Raw genomic sequence first — 21,658 nt, 5'->3', positions numbered from 1 at the left:
GCTGCGTTAGAGTCACTTTTAGCACGACGACTTTCCAACTGTCTACTACAACAAGGTTTGTCCGACTCTAATGAGAGAGGGGCGATGACGGTGGCGTGACTTCGGCTCGCTCCAGTGCATGTAGTCTTAGCTAGGTAGTCTACGGACCTGGATGTAATTTTTATTTCTGGTGTTCTTTGTACTACCAATGATAGTTGGTGATCTATGGATCTGGATATTTTTTATTTCTGAGCAGATTGGAAGTTCTCTTAAAAAAATATAGGATAGGTATATATAAAAAAGAAGAAGAAAAATTGACGGAGTGAGCATCAAATGGTCTCCTCGTCTTCTCCAGACTGTCCACACTAATACTACCCCGCAGCGCGTGCCGCTCTCTCTCCCACGTATCGGCAAGGGAACAACCCGCCCGACTTCTCAATCGCCATGGAGATGGAGGCGATGGGGAAGCAGCAGCGGGAGGAGGCGCTCCTCCGCGCCGCCTCCGACGGCAACCTCCGACTCCTCAAGAGTAACCCCGCCTCCTCCTCCTCATGCTCTTTCTTCTTAGGGTTTGATGATGGTATGGTAGTAGCTTGACGGATTAGTGCCCGACTCTGACTTGGCTCCCAATTCTCGCGTCGCCAAGAGATGGCGAGGTGGATGGGCTCAGCCGGGCAAGGCGAGGGCGCCGTCCTGGCGGCGGTGGAGGACGGCCAAGGGGACCGCGCGCTGCACCTGGCGGCCGGGGCGGGGCGGGTCGAGGTCTGCAGGTACCTCGTCGAGGACCTCCGCCTCGATGTCAATCAACTCAACTTCATAGGTGACGCCCCCTTCCTTGCTTCCCTTCGCGTCAATTTGTAGCTCCTTTATCACTTTTAAAATTTATTTATTTATGTTGATTGCTACTGCTTACTAGTTACTATTATACCATGTGAAGTATGCATTTGGGGCTTCGAATTTGGTCTTATATGTTGTATGCATTTGTAAATTGTGATGAAGTGACAAGGGGAGTTGAAATATCCAATATATAGACATCCATGCTCAGAAAGTCCATGCACCATACCAGAAACATCGATTTTCCCCCTAAAAAAACATAATTTTTTTTATCCTTAACATCAAATTTCTTTGGGTATGCTATATATAGGCAAATCGCTGTATGAAGTGTCTCCTCTGTCTGTCGTTGTGCAATTTTGTCAGCACTAAACATTTGTCAGATGGAAAGCCTTTCACAGTTTCACCAGTGAAGTCCTCTTTCCACGTTTGGCTCTTTAATTTGTGTACAGTTTTTTGTATTGAGGGCAGGATTGGCGTGAATTTTGTTGAGCTCCTGATGTTTATTTTTCTGGCTGTTGCAGGTGACACGCCACTGTTCCTTTCTGCCACTTATGGGAGAGCTGATGCTGCAAGATATCTTCTTGATCATGGTGCTGATCCACTAGCTGGCAAACTACACTCGCCTCTCTGTGGCGCTGCAATGCAAGGTCTCTCTGTATGCTTATTTGTCATATATATATATGTGTGTGTGTGTGTGTGTGTGTGTGTGTGTGTGTGTGTGTGTGTGTGTGTGTGTGTGTGTATGTCAGTGTATACATAGTCAATTTGATTTTTTGCCTTAGAAAGCCACATCGATCACTCGATATAAACAGCAGTAGACTCCGACAAACTATTGATATATCTGGGAGAGCAAGAAGAACTGGAAAGGGGTTCCCGAGACGTGATTCTCTGCTTTGATGCTGTCAACCGTTTTGTTGCTATTCCTTTAGAGTTCGTTTGGATTTCGGGATATGAAGGCTTGGAATCGCAACTGCTTGCACGAGTTAAATCTAATCATATTCCTATATTTGGATGGAGGGAATTGGAGAAGGAGGAGAAGGATAGGGATATCAGATATCAGATATGAACCTGCGTTTTCAACCCAAGGGGGAGGCTAGTTCTGAACTTCTGATGGAAATGGAAATGGCTAACCAAAATTATCAAAATGCCCTGGATACCCACTTGCTGGATCTTTTCCTTTCTTGAATGAGTGAGGATATTTTGATCTTAAATTTTGATACTACCTATTCCTTCCATCACAAACCAATCATTCGAGTGGATTATCTATAATTAACCCACACATCCTCACACCTCGATCTGTCTCCAACTCTCCATATTCCCGGCCTCACTATCCATGTATCCAAACGCTGTTGCTTCTGCCCAGTGGCACAGCCCGATGTGATGCATAGGATGGCCCGTTCTAGATTTTTCAGGATTTATTATTCCTAACTCGTTTGATACTTGTCCTAAGCAACTTGTGCACTACATTTGTCAAACTTTGGCCGATGTACCAATTTAAGATGGTAATTGGCCGCCTGGCCGGGTCACAATTATGGCAATACACCAGGCTTATAGGCGAGAATAGCCAGAAGAAACAGGTCAGTGCTTTCTTTCTTTTGCACAAGGTTGTTTCTAAACGTTGGAGCTGATTCCTACATAACTACTAATCGGTAGATCATAACTCCTGTTGTTCCCAGCCTAAGTGATATTCTGGAACGTACGCGGTCTCAACTCGACGGCCAAGCGTACTGCCGTTCGTAGCATGATAGCCGCCGCTACTTCCTCCATTGTATGTCTCCAAGAAACCAAGCTAGCTCGCTGTGATCTCATCGGACCTTGTCATAGAAACGCTTGGTAGCTTGTTCCTGGATTTCTTCTGGCTCGCCGCAGACGGTACCCAGGGCGGCATCCTTCTTGCTTGGAGCCGCAACCCCATTGCCCTTACTAATCCCCATGTTGGTGACCACCACGTCTCCGCTGCGGTCACCACGCTCTTCGGTGGCGCGCACTGGTGGATCACGGGCGTTTACGGGCCGCAAGGGGACGATCAGAAGCTAGCATTCCTTGCGGAGCTGCATGACCTTCGCGCTACCATCGTCGGCCCGTGGATCGTGTGGGTGGGGATTTCAACATGATCACTTCCGCAACGGACAAAAATAGGCTCATCCAGCGCACCATGAATCGATTTCGACGATTCATCGCTGACTTTACCCCGCGCGACATCTATCTCCACGGTCGTCGCTACACTTGGTCGAATGAGCAGGACAACCCCACTCTCATCCGCAATGACTGTATCCTCGGTACCCCCTCCTGGGCGACTGACCACCCCTAGCACTAGCTCCGTTGCCTGTCCACGGCTACCTCCAATCACGCTCACTGCTCCTGGACTGATCCCCTCTACCGGGCGCAAAGAGGCGGTTCCACTCTGAGCGTTTTTGGCCCAAGCTCGATGGTTTTTAGGAGACTGGCAGACGCGTGGGCTTCTGTCGAGCCTGATCCGGACCCCCTCCGACGCATCTTTGCGCGCCTGAAGGCCACCGCGCGGCGCCTACGGGGCTGGGGCACGTGCTCCACCAACGCCATCGCCACTCAGCTCCTCCTCGCCCGCGAGCTTATTCTACGTCTGGATTCCGCCCAAGATTCTCGCGCTCTGTCCTCGGCCGAGTCTTGGTTGCGTCGTGAGCTCAAGCGCGCCTATCTTGGACTGGCTTCTCTTGACCGGTCCATCGCCCGTCAACGCATCCGCTTCCACTAGCTGCAGGAGGGTGACACCGCGGCGGCCCTCTTCAAGATCCATGCGGCGCACCGCACTACCAGGAACTGCATTCTGGCCCAGCTACCATCTCCGGCGAGACCGATCTGGCTCAAGCCGCGTTCGACCACTTCACTGCCATTCTTGGTTCGTCCGAGCCGCGCGTCAGGTCCCTCAACCTTGGGGTCTTCCATCACCGCTGCTTTGATCTCTTGGAGCTTGAACAGCCGTTCACCGAGGACGAAATTTGGTCGGCCATCAAGCAACTCCCCACGGGCAAGGCACCCGGCCCCGACAGCTTCACTGCCGAATTCCTTCCCGCCCGCTGGGGCACCATCAAGGAAGACATATGTGTAGTCTTTGACAAGCTCTACCTCAACAATGGCCGTGGATTCCATAAGCTCAATGAAGCTCTCCTTACCCTGATCCCCAAGAAGCAAGATGTCACCACCTTGTTCGACTACCGGCCTATTAGTTTGATCCACCTGCTGGCCAAGCTCTTTGCCAAGGTCCTCTCCCTTCAGCTCATCCCGCAAATTGGCCGAGATCGTCTCCTCCAACCAGGGCGCTCTCATCGCTGGTCGGAGCGTACATGATAATTTCATCTTAGTCCAGCAAGCGGCGAAGCTTCTTCACAACCTAAAGCTCCCCAGAGTGCTGCTTAAGCTCGACATTGCTCGCGCCTTCGACTCAGTCTCCTGGCCATTCCTGCTTGAGACCCTGCGCCATCTTGGATTTGGCCAGTGCTGGTGCGGCTGGATCTCCATCCTCCTCCTCTCAGCGTCCACCTGCGTCGTGATCAATAGCACCCTCGGGCCGCCGATCGACCACGCCTGTGGTCTCCGGCAGGGTGACCCGATCTCCCCTATGATGTTTGCCATCGCTATCTATTCCCTGAACTCTCTGCCCCAGTACGCGGTTCACGTCGGGGCCTTTCGCCGGCTCACTACGAGGCACGCCGTGTCCAGCATCTCGCTCTTCGCGGACGATGTGGTGATCTTTTGCCACCACGATCCCATCGAGCTCTCCATGGTGCGTGCCATCCTCGACATCTTTGGTAGCGCATCGGGCCTGTGCACGAATTGCCAAGTGCACCGCCATGGCCATCCAGTGCCCCCCGTCTGCACCTGCTGACATTCAAGCTGCCCTCGCCTGCCCCATGGCTGATTTCCCAATCAAATACTTGGGACTGCCGCTCCCCGTGCGTAGGGTGTCCACCTAGGCCCTGCTTCCCCTCCTGGATTGCCTCCGGGTGCGGCTGACCACCTGGAAAGCCACCCTACTTTTGCATGGCGAGCGCCTTGCCCTGGTTCGGCATGTCATGTCTGCTATCCCGATGCACATTCTCATGGCCATGGCCATCTCTCCCTCGATCCTCAAGCAGGCGATCAGAATCATCCGCGAGTTCCTTTGGCAGGGGCGCCGCGACGCCAAGGTCGGCTGTTGCCTCGTGTCTTGGCCCAAGGTGTGCCGACCGATCAGGCTGGACGGGCTCGACGTTCGTGACCTCCACCGATCCGGCATCACCCTTAGCACCCGATGGCTTTGTCTTCAGGCCATCGACGCCTCGCGACTGTGGCGCCATCTTCACCTTCCCTACGAGTCAAGGCCTTCTTTCGGGCCTCTACTACATGGGCTCTTGGCGACGGTAAGACCTGCCTTTTCTGGGAGGACCACTGGCTGGTTGGCCTTTCTGTCATCGACCTCGCGCCCTCGCTTATATGCAGACGCCACCGGCTCGTATGCGAGGGCCTCCACCAGCGCATCTAGATCGGCGACATCCGCGGTGCTCTGGGTCCCCAGGCCATTGTCGAGTACGTGGAGCTTTGGTGCCAGATTCAGGGGATACTCCTCCCCGCCATGGCCATCCAGTGCCCCCCGTCTGCACCTGCTGACATTCAGGCTGCCCTCGCCTGCCCCATGGCTGATTTCCCAATCAAATACTTGGGACTGCCGCTCCCCGTGCGTAGGGTGTCCACCTAGGCCCTGCTTCCCCTCCTGGATTGCCTCCGGGTGCGGCTGACCACCTGGAAAGCCACCCTACTTTTGCATGGCGAGCGCCTTGCCCTGGTTCGGCACGTCATGTCTGCTATCCCGATGCACATTCTCATGGCCATGGCCATCTCTCCCTCGATCCTCAAGCAGGCGATCAGAATCATCCGCGAGTTCCTTTGGCAGGGGCGCCGCGACGCCAAGGTCGGCTGTTGCCTCGTGTCTTGGCCCAAGGTGTGCCGACCGATCAGGCTGGACGGGCTCGACGTTCGTGACCTCCACCGATCCGGCATCACCCTTAGCACCCGATGGCTTTGTCTTCAGGCCATCGACGCCTCGCGACTATGGCGCCATCTTCACCTTCCCTACGAGTCAAGGCCTTCTTTCGGGCCTCTACTACATGGGCTCTTGGCGACGGTAAGACCTGCCTTTTCTGGGAGGACCACTGGCTGGTTGGCCTTTCTGTCATCGACCTCGCGCCCTCGCTTATATGCAGACGCCACCGGCTCGTATGCGAGGGCCTCCACCAGCGCATCTAGATCGGCGACATCCGCGGTGCTCTGGGTCCCCAGGCCATTATCGAGTACGTGGAGCTTTGGTGCCAGATTCAGGGGATACTCCTCCCAGCCATGGCCATCCAGTGCCCCCCGTCTGCACCTGCTGACATTCAGGCTGCCCTCGCCTGCCCCATGGCTGATTTCCCAATCAAATACTTGGGACTGCCGCTCCCCGTGCGTAGGGTGTCCACCTAGGCCCTGCTTCCCCTCCTGGATTGCCTCCGGGTGCGGCTGACCACCTGGAAAGCCATCCTACTTTTGCATGGCGAGCGCCTTGCCCTGGTTCGGCACGTCATGTCTGCTATCCCGATGCACATTCTCATGGCCATGGCCATCTCTCCCTCGATCCTCAAGCAGGCGATCAGAATCATCCGCGAGTTCCTTTGGCAGGGGCGCCGCGACGCCAAGGTCGGCTGTTGCCTCGTGTCTTGGCCCAAGGTGTGCCGACCGATCAGGCTGGACGGGCTCGACGTTCGTGACCTCCACCGATCCGGCATCACCCTTAGCACCCGATGGCTTTGTCTTCAGGCCATCGACGCCTCGCGACTGTGGCGCCATCTTCACCTTCCCTACGAGTCAAGGCCTTCTTTCGGGCCTCTACTACATGGGCTCTTGGCGACGGTAAGACCTGCCTTTTCTGGGAGGACCACTGGCTGGTTGGCCTTTCTGTCATCGACCTCGCGCCCTCGCTTATATGCAGACGCCACCGGCTCGTATGCGAGGGCCTCCACCAGCGCATCTAGATCGGCGACATCCGCGGTGCTCTGGGTCCCCAGGCCATTATCGAGTACGTGGAGCTTTGGTGCCAGATTCAGGGGATACTCCTCCCAGCCATGGCCATCCAGTGCCCCCCGTCTGCACCTGCTGACATTCAGGCTGCCCTCGCCTGCCCCATGGCTGATTTCCCAATCAAATACTTGGGACTGCCGCTCCCCGTGCGTAGGGTGTCCACCTAGGCCCTGCTTCCCCTCCTGGATTGCCTCCGGGTGCGGCTGACCACCTGGAAAGCCACCCTACTTTTGCATGGCGAGCGCCTTGCCCTGGTTCGGCACGTCATGTCTGCTATCCCGATGCACATTCTCATGGCCATGGCCATCTCTCCCTCGATCCTCAAGCAGGCGATCAGAATCATCCGCGAGTTCCTTTGGCAGGGGCGCCGCGACGCCAAGGTCGGCTGTTGCCTCGTGTCTTGGCCCAAGGTGTGCCGACCGATCAGGCTGGACGGGCTCGACGTTCGTGACCTCCACCGATCCGGCATCACCCTTAGCACCCGATGGCTTTGTCTTCAGGCCATCGACGCCTCGCGACTGTGGCGCCATCTTCACCTTCCCTACGAGTCAAGGCCTTCTTTCGGGCCTCTACTACATGGGCTCTTGGCGACGGTAAGACCTGCCTTTTCTGGGAGGACCACTGGCTGGTTGGCCTTTCTGTCATCGACCTCGCGCCCTCGCTTATATGCAGACGCCACCGGCTCGTATGCGAGGGCCTCCACCAGCGCATCTAGATCGGCGACATCCGCGGTGCTCTGGGTCCCCAGGCCATTATCGAGTACGTGGAGCTTTGGTGCCAGATTCAGGGGATACTCCTCCCAGCCATGGCCATCCAGTGCCCCCCGTCTGCACCTGCTGACATTCAGGCTGCCCTCGCCTGCCCCATGGCTGATTTCCCAATCAAATACTTGGGACTGCCGCTCCCCGTGCGTAGGGTGTCCACCTAGGCCCTGCTTCCCCTCCTGGATTGCCTCCGGGTGCGGCTGACCACCTGGAAAGCCACCCTACTTTTGCATGGCGAGCGCCTTGCCCTGGTTCGGCACGTCATGTCTGCTATCCCGATGCACATTCTCATGGCCATGGCCATCTCTCCCTCGATCCTCAAGCAGGCGATCAGAATCATCCGCGAGTTCCTTTGGCAGGGGCGCCGCGACGCCAAGGTCGGCTGTTGCCTCGTGTCTTGGCCCAAGGTGTGCCGACCGATCAGGCTGGACGGGCTCGACGTTCGTGACCTCCACCGATCCGGCATCACCCTTAGCACCCGATGGCTTTGTCTTCAGGCCATCGACGCCTCGCGACTATGGCGCCATCTTCACCTTCCCTACGAGTCAAGGCCTTCTTTCGGGCCTCTACTACATGGGCTCTTGGCGACGGTAAGACCTGCCTTTTCTGGGAGGACCACTGGCTGGTTGGCCTTTCTGTCATCGACCTCGCGCCCTCGCTTATATGCAGACGCCACCGGCTCGTATGCGAGGGCCTCCACCAGCGCATCTAGATCGGCGACATCCGCGGTGCTCTGGGTCCCCAGGCCATTATCGAGTACGTGGAGCTTTGGTGCCAGATTCAGGGGATACTCCTCCCCGCCATGGCCATCCAGTGCCCCCCGTCTGCACCTGCTGACATTCAGGCTGCCCTCGCCTGCCCCATGGCTGATTTCCCAATCAAATACTTGGGACTGCCGCTCCCCGTGCGTAGGGTGTCCACCTAGGCCCTGCTTCCCCTCCTGGATTGCCTCCGGGTGCGGCTGACCACCTGGAAAGCCACCCTACTTTTGCATGGCGAGCGCCTTGCCCTGGTTCGGCACGTCATGTCTGCTATCCCGATGCACATTCTCATGGCCATGGCCATCTCTCCCTCGATCCTCAAGCAGGCGATCAGAATCATCCGCGAGTTCCTTTGGCAGGGGCGCCGCGACGCCAAGGTCGGCTGTTGCCTCGTGTCTTGGCCCAAGGTGTGCCGACCGATCAGGCTGGACGGGCTCGACGTTCATGACCTCCACCGATCCGGCATCACCCTTAGCACCCGATGGCTTTGTCTTCATGCCATCGACGCCTCGCGACTGTGGCGCCATCTTCACCTTCCCTACGAGTCAAGGCCTTCTTTCGGGCCTCTACTACATGGGCTCTTGGCGACAGTAAGACCTGCCTTTTCTGGGAGGACCACTGGCTGGTTGGCCTTTCTGTCATCGACCTCGTGCCCTCGCTTGTATGCAGACGCCGCCGGCTCGTATGCGAGGGCCTCCACCAGCTCATCTAGATCGGCGACATCCGCGGTGCTCTGGGTCCCCAAGCCATTGTCGAGTACGTGGAGCTTTGGTGCCAGATTCAGGGGATACTCCTCCCCGCCATGGCCATCCAGTGCCCCCCGTCTGCACCTGCTGACATTCAGGCTGCCCTCGCCTGCCCCATGGCTGATTTCCCAATCAAATACTTGGGACTGCCGCTCCCCGTGCGTAGGGTGTCCACCTAGGCCCTGCTTCCCCTCCTGGATTGCCTCCGGGTGCGGCTGACCACCTGGAAAGCCACCCTACTTTTGCATGGCGAGCGCCTTGCCCTGGTTCGGCACGTCATGTCTGCTATCCCGATGCACATTCTCATGGCCATGGCCATCTCTCCCTCGATCCTCAAGCAGGCAATCAGAATCATCCGCGAGTTCCTTTGGCAGGGGCGCCGCGACGCCAAGGTCGGCTGTTGCCTCGTGTCTTGGCCCAAGGTGTGCCGACCGATCAGGCTGGACGGGCTCGACGTTCATGACCTCCACCGATCCGGCATCACCCTTAGCACCCGATGGCTTTGTCTTCAGGCCATCGACGCCTCGCGACCGTGGCGCCATCTTCACCTTCCCTACGAGTCAAGGCCTTCTTTCGGGCCTCTACTACATGGGCTCTTGGCGACAGTAAGACCTGCCTTTTCTGGGAGGACCACTGGCTAGTTGGCCTTTCTGTCATCGACCTCGCGCCCTCGCTTGTATGCAGACGCCGCCGGCTCGTATGCGAGGGCCTCCACCAGCTCATCTAGATCGGCGACATCCGCGGTGCTCTGGGTCCCCAAGCCATTGTCGAGTACGTGGAGCTTTGGTGCCAGATTCAGGGGATACTCCTCACCGCCATGGCCATCCAGTGCCTCCCGTCTGCACCTGCTGACATTCAGGTTGCCCTCGCCTGCCCCATGGCTGATTTCCCAATCAAATACTTGGGACTGCCGCTCCCCGTGCGTAGGGTGTGCACCTAGGCCCTGCTTCCCCTCCTGGATTGCCTCCGGGTGCGGCTGACCACCTGGAAAGCCACCCTACTTTTGCATGGCGAGCGCCTTGCCCTGGTTCGGCATGTCATGTCTGCTATCCCGATGCACATTCTCATGGCCATGGCCATCTCTCCCTCGATCCTCAAGCAGGCAATCAGAATCATCCGCGAGTTCCTTTGGCAGGGGCGCCGCGACGCCAAGTTCGGCTGTTGCCTCGTGTCTTGGCCCAAGGTGTGCCGACCGATCAGGCTGGACGGGCTCGACGTTCGTGACCTCCACCGATCCGGCATCACCCTTAGCACCCGATGGCTTTGTCTTCAGGCCATCGACGCCTCGCGACCGTGGCGCCATCTTCACCTTCCCTACGAGTCAAGGCCTTCTTTCGGGCCTCTACTACATGGGCTCTTGGCGACAGTAAGACCTGCCTTTTCTGGGAGGACCACTGGCTAGTTGGCCTTTCTGTCATCGACCTCGCGCCCTCGCTTGTATGCAGACGCCGCCGGCTCGTATGCGAGGGCCTCCACCAGCGCATCTAGATCGGCGACATCCGCGGTGCTCTGGGTCCCCAGGCCATTGTCGAGTACGTGGAGCTTTGGTGCCAGATTCAGGGGATACTCCTCACCCCCCCCACCGCCCCCCCCCCCCCCGATCGTGTGGTGATGAACCGCCTCTAGCACTTACACTGCCAAGTCTGCCTACCTTGCCTTGTTTCACAGCTCCACGGAAGCCTCCTTTTGGCGCCTCATCTGGAAACACTGGGCCCCGCTAAATGTCAAATTCTTCCTCTAGCTGGCCTCCCAAAACCGCTGCTGGACAGCCGACCGACTGGCACGGCACAACCTTGACCACGAGCCCACTTGCATCCTCTGTTCTCGGGAGGACGAAACCTTACATCACCTTCTTGTTGGCTGCGTGATCTCGCGGATTTCCTGGCATGAGATCCTCTCTTGGGCACGACTACCTCTGATGCCGCCTGACGGCTCCACTAGCTTCTAAGATTGGTGGACCATGGCAGCCGACCTGCACCCCGTGCTTCCGGCGCTGACTAGGCTTCCTCATCACCATCTCGGCCTGGCACATCTGGAAGCATCGGAACGCCTGCATCTTTGACAGCGAGACGCCCTCCGCTCACATGATCATCGAGGCTGTCAACGCAAAGATACGTGCCTAGTGTATTCACGAAAAAGATCCTGTTGTTCAATATGTCAGAAAATATCTCCCAAAACAATGCAACATATTCTCACCTCTAGATGGCAAGCTGCAAAAGTACATGATTCCTCTCATCCTGAAATTTATCGCCTAATGTTTCAAACTTGTAGTTTGCTTTGTAAGATTTGGAAATGTAGTTAGAGTACCAAACTTCCAATGAAGTTCATTGAAAAAAAAAAGCTTCTCTATGGGAATAAGGCTGCCAACATGGCCCCGCAGCTGCGAGTTAGCAGGTATAGCGATCCTAATTAGTCGTAGGAGGTGCAAAAGGCACCGAATCAGCCTTGGAGATAACTGGATAAACCTTTCTCCTAATAGTTTTCCTAATTCTTAGTCAGTCCAAGATTAGTCTCAGGATTCTTCTTTTTTTTTTTGTTTTATCCGGTTATAATAAATTCTGAAATTTTCACTGTTAGATGAAATCAGTGCCCCATATCATCGAGAGAGAAGTAAACATTTCTGGGTCGATTGATCCAAATTCGAGCCATTCCTTCAAATTACTTATTAGTTTTCTTTTGATAAGATTAGTCTTAGTTTTGTTAACATTTGTTTGGTAGCCTCTCTCTGTTTGAATAGATTTGGCTAAGGAATAAAGTAAGCAAGAGACACGCGTCACAGCGCATGGAGCTATAACCTTCAGTCTTGGGATCGTGACAGTTGACTACTATGACACCTCTCTTGGCTAGTGTGATGCTTGATGTTACTATTTTAGCAGATCTTGCCATATGCTTTTATGTGATTTCCATCGAACAAGACTCCCATATATATGATTTGGATGATGGCCGCAGAAAGATTATCGAGTGTGGGGAGAACTTTGAGGCTTGGAATTTTGAAGTTGGATATCCAATCTTATCCAAGGTGTTGATGACGACTTTCTTCTATTTCCAAGGATAAACAAATAAAATTTGAGTAGTCCCAGTCCAACCACTTTTGTAAACCTTATCCTGGATGAGATATGTGGTAACCAAAAAGGTTACTGGGCAGTTCATGATCACAAAACTGAAAACTGGCCCAGAGTTAAATTTTAGTGCAGATGTGTAAAGTCAGTTACATGTTAGAAAATATTCATGTCTCATTCTTTTTTTTTTAACTTTGTTTTCCAGGACATTGTGAAATAGTAGAACTGCTGCTTTCAAGAGGAATCGATGTGAATTTAGATTATGCACAAGGGACACCATTGCATGCAGCTGCTATTTCTACACGACATGACGCAATGAAGATTTTGTTGGAGCACCATGCCGATGTAAGACACCAGTTTCTTGGTTCTCTCATGTGGGCAGTGGTACTCGTGCTCCATCTGTATATTCTATTTAGGAATGCACTGGAATGGAAAAACTTATTGCATTTGATACTTGTGATCCATCTGAACAAAAGATTTGTGTTGTATTTGAAGCAACAAAAATTCATCATGGACAGTACTTAATTATCCTATAGTAAAATGTGCTCACTTTCCCAGAAGCCAAGTACATGCTATGTCTAATTTCTACGTAAATATATTTCTTTCTGTTGCCTTCAAAAATACCAATATACTCCCTTCGTTCCAAAATAAGTGTCGCCCAATTTACTACAAAATTAGTACAAGTTTGACTAAATCTACGACAGTTATTTTGGGACGTAGGGCGTATTTAACACACCATGGGTCGATTTTATTTCTCTATTGACATATCTTGAAATCAATTTCTTTATTGATCACTCTTTTTTTCCGACAAGTGTAACTGTGTAAGTGATTGATTCTTCCACTTTTCACAGCCTAACAAGGTTTGTGGTCTTGGTTACACCCCATTGAGTTGGGCCCTCCGGGCCATCAGGCCCATGCCAAGAGAGTCGTTGGAATGTGTCAAGCTGCTTGTTAAGGTCAGTACTCTTTCTTCATATGGAGCTTTGTTAAAGTTCTGTAGGCACAGCTTCATTTTCCTTGTGTATATGTTTTCTGTGGCTGACATATCAAGCATTAGCTGAAGCAAATGATCAACTAATTATTCATTTGCACAGGCTGGTGCTGATCTGAATTTTATTGACTTCGGTGGTGATAGTTACGTGATGTTGGCAGTGAAGTTTGGCTTACCTGGTATCATGAAGTTCTTACTAAATGCTGGTGCTAACCCCAATATTCCTGATGAAGTGAGCTTTACTTGTTTTCCTATTTTGCTGTTGTCACTTGTCATCATCTACTTTTCATGCATATGCTGTTAGCTGAACATTGTTCCATTTCTTCTCTATGAGGTCATGTTAGGCTTTAGACTCTTGACACTTGACAGATTAGGATAATCTTCTTACCGACACTTCGTCTGACGCCAGGAATAGGCTTGCATGAGGAGAAAACACTACTTCCTCCGACTACAAAAGACGGCACACATGCTTTTTGAGATTTAACAGTTAGCGAAATAATACACAAGTCATGTAACTTAAAAATTATACCATTGAAAAATTCTTTATATACAAATTTAATGGTATAATTTTTGTGACACATAACCCACATTGTATTGGTTATTAAGATCAAGGATTAAGACGTTTGTGATGACTGTATATGCAGTATGCAGTGCAGCAAGTAGAAGAGAAGATGCTGCTTCTATGCATAACCGAAATCCATTTTTGAGTTGCGAACAAGAAAAATGCATGAGTTATACCTATGTGGGATTATAAAATGGAATTGTTAGGTTGTACATATACATCTGACATTCGTCAATTCCTGATGACACATGGTCAGGGGAATTCAGTAAGCTTATGTCACTTCTTATTCTGTGAGGGTACCTTCTTGCAACTTGGTTTAAGTAGTATTATAGGTACTGTAAATACTAAATACATAAGCAAAAGGATGTAAAAATAGAGAACTTATGGTAGAGCAAAGTTGCTGGTTATTATACCGTAGGCTCTCAATTAATCGGAGATACCAAATTTATAGCAGTATTCCTCAATCTCTTCAATCCATCTCACTTAGTCATGCTTTGATATCGTTGATTCACCTCCATGTAAAAGTGGATCTCCAAAAATCCATCTGAATAATATCACTCTCAGATCAGCATGATAGATTATACCCCGAAGTAGGGTGTACAATGTTAGAGTAATCTAAACGTGTTGGATGTGTAGTACTCGCTAGTAGGTTGCATGTAACGCGTTATTTTGGCTTGGAAACCTAGGTGTGTCATATAGTACTAGGACAGGTAGGCTGTTCCACCGTTTGTCCTTGCATAGTGATTCTCTTGAAGTCCATCCAACCATTTGGGTGAAATGTTAGGCTGTGATTCCTAACTATTAATGTGCAAATCTCCCAATTACATTTTGTATTTATATCTGGCGTTTACTGTTGCAGTGTGGTCGCACACCAATTGAAGTTGCTGCCTCTACAGGCAGTAGGGACATGGTTGAAATGTTATTCCCTTTAACTTCTCCTATTTCAACGCTGCCGGACTGGAGTATTGATGGAATCATTTCTCATGGGAAACACTATGGTTTGAAGCCAGGGGTATGTGTTTCCTTCTGTGCTCACTTGCAGTTCCATATGTTATTTATCATGCATCACCCTGTAGTTTTGGTCTTTGGCATGCAGTTCTGCCTATCATTTAGAGTAGAAATAGTTTTAATTCACGATTATTGTAGATTATATTGTGCAAACAAAACATTCCATTCACAAATTTTACTTTTGGTGCCTTTGGGTATGACCGTACGGTGAACTATTAATGTGCTAGACTAATAAGTTATCTTGGATGATATTGTTCCAGCCCTGCAACACCGGACAATAGTTTTTATTACAAATTTATAGTCCTATACATTAATTAGGATACACCTTGAGCTCCGGATAAATCCTGCAGCACTGCAGTACAGCACATTTTTCTAGGAAGTGGAGTATTTGCACCCGAGCTCAAATGCTCCCTGGTGAACAGTAAAATCAGAAAAAAAAAAAGTAAAAAAATCCGTTTTTTTGTGCCAATTTTTGAGAAATGTTTTATGTGCTTGCAAAAATTTGTCATGAATGGACATTCCTGGAAGCCGTGGCAAAAAAATCGAAATCAATGCTCCTAGAATGCTATTTTTCAAAGCATTTTGGAGTACTGATTTTATTTTTATTTTTGCCATGACTTCCAAGAATGTTATTTCGCGATGAAAATTTTCAAGAATAGAACATATTTGTCAAAGGTTATCACCAAAAAAAACAGTTTTTTTGTTTATTCATTTTTTTCTCTATTTTACTGTTCACACGAGCTCATTTGAGCTCGGGAGTAGAAGAACACTTTCAATTTTTCTAGTCTTATACATTAATTAGGTGATGTAGGCTGAGACTTACAAATTTGTACATTTTTCATGTTTTACATTACAGGATATGTCTACATATGTATCCTAACCGCAGTTTTTCTGTCATCAGGATAAACAAATGTGCGCAAAGAGAAGAATAGAACTAAAACAGAAAGCTTCGGAGACTTTTAAGAGAGGGGAATATTTTATGGCATCGGAGATGTATAGTTGTGTAAGTCACTAGGGCCCATTTTTATTGCCTGCAGTGATTGTTATTTTTTATATATGTAAACTGTTAATCTCAGTCCATACTATATTTTTGTTCACATCGAAAATAGGTTGCATGTACTGCCACCTCTTTCTGGTAAAACATGTGTAATTACGATGTAGTTGAGCAGTTTGTGTTTTGTAAGCGAGCGGTGAACATCGTACCTCGTTGGAGGCGACGGTTGCGTGTTATATAGGAGGGGCATACAGATAGTTGAGATTACATCTTGAGAATCAAGAAAGAATGGAGAGAAGAGATGAATATTGTTACATGAGATCTTGGCTAACTAACTCTATCTAGCCAATACGGTTTAGGTAAACCGGTGTGCCTAAGTAGTGCGCCTCTCAACTACGTGACATATCATGTTTAACACCCTTCCATAATCACAGCTTTGTTAAGTTGAGATTACGTTTGAATTCTTCGAAGCTCCTTGTAGATAAGGCATAGGTGAAACCATATGCAACTTGATCTTGGGAATGAATAAAACGAATATCAAGTTTCTTTGCAGCAACTCTTTATCTGACATAGTGAGAATCTATTTTGATATGTTTGGTCTTTGCATGAAAAAACGGGTTAGCAGAAAGATAGGTGACACCTAGATTGTCACACCATAGACATGGGACCTTCTTACAACGCATCCCAAGTTCTTTCAGCAAAGACTGAACCCAAATAATTTTTGTTGTGGCATTTGCCAATGCTTTGTATTCCGCCTTTGTGCTAGATCTTGAAACTGTGGCATGTTCTTTGCACACATGGAGATTAAATTTGGTCCAAAGAACATTGCAAAGCCACTTGTTGAGAGCCTATCATCTAGGCAACCTGCTCAGTCAGAATCAGAGAATGCACTGACAAGAGTTGATGGTGACTTGCTGAATGTTAGTCTAATGCTCAAAGTATTTTTAACATATCTAAGTATGCGTTTTGCAGCTGGCAAATGCATTGTAGTAGGTGCATGAATAAACTGACATACCTGTTGACAGCAAAGGAAATATCAGGCATGATCAGAGTTAGGTACTGTAAAGCACCAACCATACATCTGTACTTGGTACTATCCTCTTGATTCAAGAGTTCTCCTTGTGACAAGGATAATTTTTCTGTGCTAGACAGTGGTGTTGATGATGGTGTACAACCCGGCAACCCAGCTCTAGCTACAAGATCAGTTGCATACTTTTCTTGAGATAGATGAAGATCATCTCCATTTCTCTACACTTCAAATGCCAAGAAAATAATGCAAGTCTCCTAGATCCTGGAGAGCAAACTCAGAGTTTAAATCTTTTAACAATCTTGTAATAGCCTCATTTGATGAACTTGTAACAATGATGTCATAAACATATATAAGCACAAATGTGGAAGTATTTGACTTATTATAAATAAACAATGAGGTGTTTGACTTGGAAGGAGCAAACCCAAGTGCTTGAAGTTTTGAACTTAAACGGGAGTACCATGACCTAGGAGCTTGCTTCGGTCCATACAAGGCCTTATCAAGCTTGCACACATGATGGGATGTATTTCTGTCCTCAAACCCAGGAGGTTGTCTCATGAACACTTCCTCTTCCAGAATGTCATGAAGAAACGCATTATGTACATCTAGTTGTCTCAAGCTCCATCCCATGAACACTGCAATAGACAAAACAAGACGAATAGTGGCAGCCTTTACAACAGGTCATAATCTATGAGGTACCTTTGCTTAAAGCCTTTTCCAACTAGTCTAGCTTTATAGCAATCTATGGTCCCATCAGACTTCTTTTTAATTCTGAAGACCCATTTGCAATCAATCACATTTTTTACCTTGACGAAAGGAACTAAATGCCAAGTTTTATTTTTCTGGAGCGTCATGTACTACTCTTCCATAGCCTTCGTCCACCGTGGGTCGCTCAGGGCTTTTGCAACAATATTTGGTTCATTTGTACTACAAGTAAGACCAACTTTTGCTGTGTGTTTATAATTTTTGGGTTGAGTTACTCCCTTTGAAGCCTTGTCCGTGGTGGCGAAGGAGCCAGCACAGAAGGTTTAGCAGACGGCGCGGAAGATCCCGCAGCAGGGCAACACACAAGCCCGAGGAGGATGGGCACGACAACCTTGGCGGGTGTTCTGTGGCTGCAGCGCGCGGCTCAGAGAAGCCAGGTGGCGCAGAAGATCCCGCACCTGCGGCAGTCTCATCATGAGCCGATGATGGAGTGGCCTGGGCGGAATCAATGCGGGACTCCGAGCCAGGGTCCTGGCGCTGCACACGCCACGTGTAGCAACGTGGTTCGTCCCCGAACTGTATGTGCGCCGACTGGTCTGCATGCGACCACGCGGCCTCAGATGATTGGCGCGGAGCAACACGGTCAGCCGATCCACTGCTGGCGTCATGACATGGCACGGATTCTGGAGTGGGTCGCTATAGTAAGTGCGGTGTGGATCCCGGGGTTGATCCCACTCACTGGCGCAGTGCAGACCTGCAGTGTGAGGATCCTGAGGCCGATTCGCCTTGTTCCTGAGGCTGATCCGCTCCGTCGTTGTTGTTGCCTTGTCCAGTAGGCATAGAATACCGATTTGGGTCAATTTCTTCATCATTTTCTATACCGTTTTTTCTGCTTCATCACAAGACTCATGTTCATCATTAGTAAGAGGATTAGTCAACAATTGATCACCAGTATTATAGTGTTCCCCTTGATCAATAACGGTGAGGTGAGATGGCAAAAGGATTTCTATTTGGAGGAGGGCGCTAGCAGTGGGATGAAGATGTGCAAAGGGGAAAACGGTTTCTTCGAACAGAACATCACAAGAAATGTAGACACGTCCAGTGGATACATCAAGGCATTTGACAGCTTTGTGGTGTGGACTATAACCGAGAAAAACACATTGTTTTAATCTAAACATGAGCTGGCGATTGTTATAAGGACGAAGATTTGGCCAACTAGCACACCCAAACACTCGTAGAGATGTGTAGTTAGGTTTTGTATGGAGAATACGTTCTACCGGAGTTTCATTGTGATGACACGACTAGGCAACATATTGATACGATAAACTCGGTAAGAAAGGCTTCGTCCCAAAATTTCAAGGGCATGGATGCGACAACAAGCAATGATAACCCTACTTCAACGATGTGTCTATGCTTATGTTCAGCAGATCCATTCTGTTGATGAGCATGGGGACATGATACATGATGTGGCATGCCAATTTGTTGGAAGAAGGAATTGGGGTTTCTGTATTCCCCTCACCAATCCGATTGTAGGCCTAGAATTTCACAATCAAATTTTCTTTCGACAAGTGCTTGAAAGTTGTGAAGAACTTGAAATACATCGAATCTTTTTTAAGAAGGTAGATCCAAGTATATTTGTTGTAGTCATCGATAAAACTCACATAACAGGAATGTCTACTGAACAAAAGTAGGAGAAGGACCCCAAACATCCGAGAAAATGAGCTCAAGTGGTTTGGTAGAAACACTCGTAGAAACCGGATAAGGTAATTGATGACTTTTAGCGCGTTGACAGGAATCACAAATTGTTTCACAACTACGCTCACCAACAAAGAACAAACAAGAGCTTATTTCTTCTAATTACTTGCTTGATTAAAGAAAAAGATCTATCATGCCACCGTGTTGGAGAGACTTTGGTGACACCATAGGCTTATTTATTGAATCTCCTAACCTCTGGAATCAACGGGTAAAGCCATCGAACACATCTACCTCAATATAGGATTTTCCTCGAGGCCTGATCCTTGATCAAAAAGAAGAACGGGTGAAATTTGAGGAAGACATGATTATGAATGATAATACAATGAACGAAAAGGAGGTTTTTCAAAGCACTAGGAATATGCAAAAAGAATCTGAGATGAATTTTTCTATGAAGGTTTTTTATTACTGAATGACCAACATAACTAATTCTCATACCTTCTCCATTGGCAGTGTGAACTTGCTCCTGGTCGCGGTACTTTTCATGCATGGTCACCTTTTCCAGCTCTCTCGTGGTATGATTTGTGGTGCCACTGTCGACATACCAATTGGTATCGACGCCGTAGGAGCCATCTACCGTCACTACCACTTTCTCATCTTGGGAAGATTCATCATCTTCCTCGAAACGATACTAGCAGTCGCGCACCGTGTGGCCTGGCTTGCCACAGATCTGGCAGCGCGTGACATTCGGACGGGTCTTGCCGGAGGATTTGCGGCGGCCCTTGTTGTTGTAGGAGGGTCATCCGCCTCCGCTTGATGGCTTGCCCTTGCTGCATGGAGGCCCGCGGTAGCGACATGAGCCACCGCTGCCACGGCCACGGAAAGCGGCGTCGGCAGAGAATTTGAATCCCCCACCAGAACTCGCACCATGGAAGAGGGCGATGAGCTGGTCAAAGTTGCTCATCTGAGCAAAGACGTCGTCTGAGGCTGATGCTCTCGGTGAGGGCTTCATTGGCCGAGACAAGGGGCTGGTACTCCATGTCGAGGTCGGCGATGATGTAGGAGATCAGCTCGTCGTCGTCGATCGGCTTCCTAGCGGCTGCAAGCTCATCTGTGAGAGACCAAATGTGAGCAAAGTATGCCACCACGGTTTGCGGCCCCTTCTGCACCGTGGAGAGCACGTTCTGGATGTTGTTGACGCGGGCCTTGGACTGCGACGAGAACATGCTCACAAGAGCAGCCCAAATCTCGTGCGGCATGGCAATGGAAGTGACCTGCACAAGGACTTCCTTGGAGAGGTTATTCAACAAGTGTCTTGAGTACCTGTTGTCCTTCTCTGACCTAAATCGAGTAGAGAAGATTGAGCGTTTTCGCATCTTTTCCGTCTTTGTCCTTCGTGGTGAGGAACTTGACGGGCGCTGGCGTGATGCCATCGACATAGCCAAAGCAACTAGCTCCCCTCAGCTGCGGTGTCACCTGTGCGTGCCACAACACGTAGTTGGTGCGAGAGAGCTTCTCTGCGTGAGGGCGGTCTGGACGATGCCGGAGGAGGACGACATGGCTGGGGATGGGTTTGGCTAGATGTAGTGGATAGAGGAGGCTTTTATTACCATGTAAGCGAGCGGTGAGCTTCGTACCTCGTTGGAGGCGACGGTTGCGTGTTATATAGGCAGAGGCATCTCCCTGAGATAAGCATACATATAGTTGAGATTACATCTTGAGAATCAAGAAAGAATGGAGATATAGAGATGGATATTGTTACATGAGATCTTGACTAACTAACTCTATCTAGCCAATACGGTTTAGGTAAACCGGTGCACCTAAGTAGTGCGCCTTTCAACTACGTGACATATCATGTTTAACAGTGTTCAAAGGGCTGTGGTAACACATTACTGTTATACAAAAGTGCCTATTTTGAAATTTATCCAATACATTTGCTGGTTTCATGTGTACAGGGATCTCTATATCAATCAGAACAACACTATCTGAGCGCCATCGTAAAAGATATGATTATTATCAGTACTCAGTTTTTTAGATATTGCTAAAAGCTGCATGTGATTGATGTGTTGTAGGCAATGTCATTTGACCCTAGTCCAGATGATTATGCAACCATATTGGCAAATATGAGTCTCTGCGTGTTGCGTGCTGGAAACGGAAGAGATGCTCTCTCTGATGCTGCCATGTGCAGAATGGCGCGACCTCTTTGGCCAAAAGCCTGCTACCGAGAAGGGGCAGCTCTTATGTTATTGAAGGTAAAAATAACACAGTAGTTTTCTTCAAGCATCCGTGATCATGATCGTATAACTGATCATTTTATGGTGTGTACTTGTAGAAGTACGAGAGAGCATGTGAGGCTTTTGTGGATGGCTTGAAGCTTGACCCTACAAATGGTGATCTCGCAAATGCTTTGAGGTAACTGGTCCATGTTTTCATAAGTTAAGTGAAAGGATAAATGATACATTACATT

At 49.6% G+C, this 21,658-nt stretch overlaps 1 protein-coding gene and 1 non-coding gene across 2 annotated transcripts; one reads left to right on the top strand and one right to left on the bottom strand.

Annotated features, from left to right (window-relative positions):
• Positions 1-336: 336 nt before the first annotated feature.
• LOC109785664 (uncharacterized) lies at positions 337-21,461 on the top strand. Its single transcript, XM_045229265.2, has 8 exons — positions 337-508; positions 626-799; positions 12,418-12,557; positions 13,064-13,168; positions 13,307-13,435; positions 14,625-14,777; positions 15,675-15,776; positions 21,264-21,461. Exons 1-8 carry the CDS (start codon positions 424-426, stop codon positions 21,459-21,461), a joined length of 1,086 nt encoding a protein of 361 aa, XP_045085200.2. The 5' UTR covers positions 337-423.
• LOC120965696 (small nucleolar RNA Z247) lies at positions 20,140-20,279 on the bottom strand. The gene has a single exon (XR_005758724.1). It is a non-coding gene; the product is annotated as a small nucleolar RNA Z247 (small nucleolar RNA).
• Positions 21,462-21,658: the final 197 nt, after the last annotated feature.

This window comes from Aegilops tauschii, chromosome 5 (assembly GCF_002575655.3).
Source record: "Aegilops tauschii subsp. strangulata cultivar AL8/78 chromosome 5, Aet v6.0, whole genome shotgun sequence".
NCBI lineage: Eukaryota > Viridiplantae > Streptophyta > Magnoliopsida > Poales > Poaceae > Aegilops > Aegilops tauschii.
Note: the sequence above shows the minus strand (reverse complement) of the source record. Positions and strands in the feature narration are given on the sequence as shown.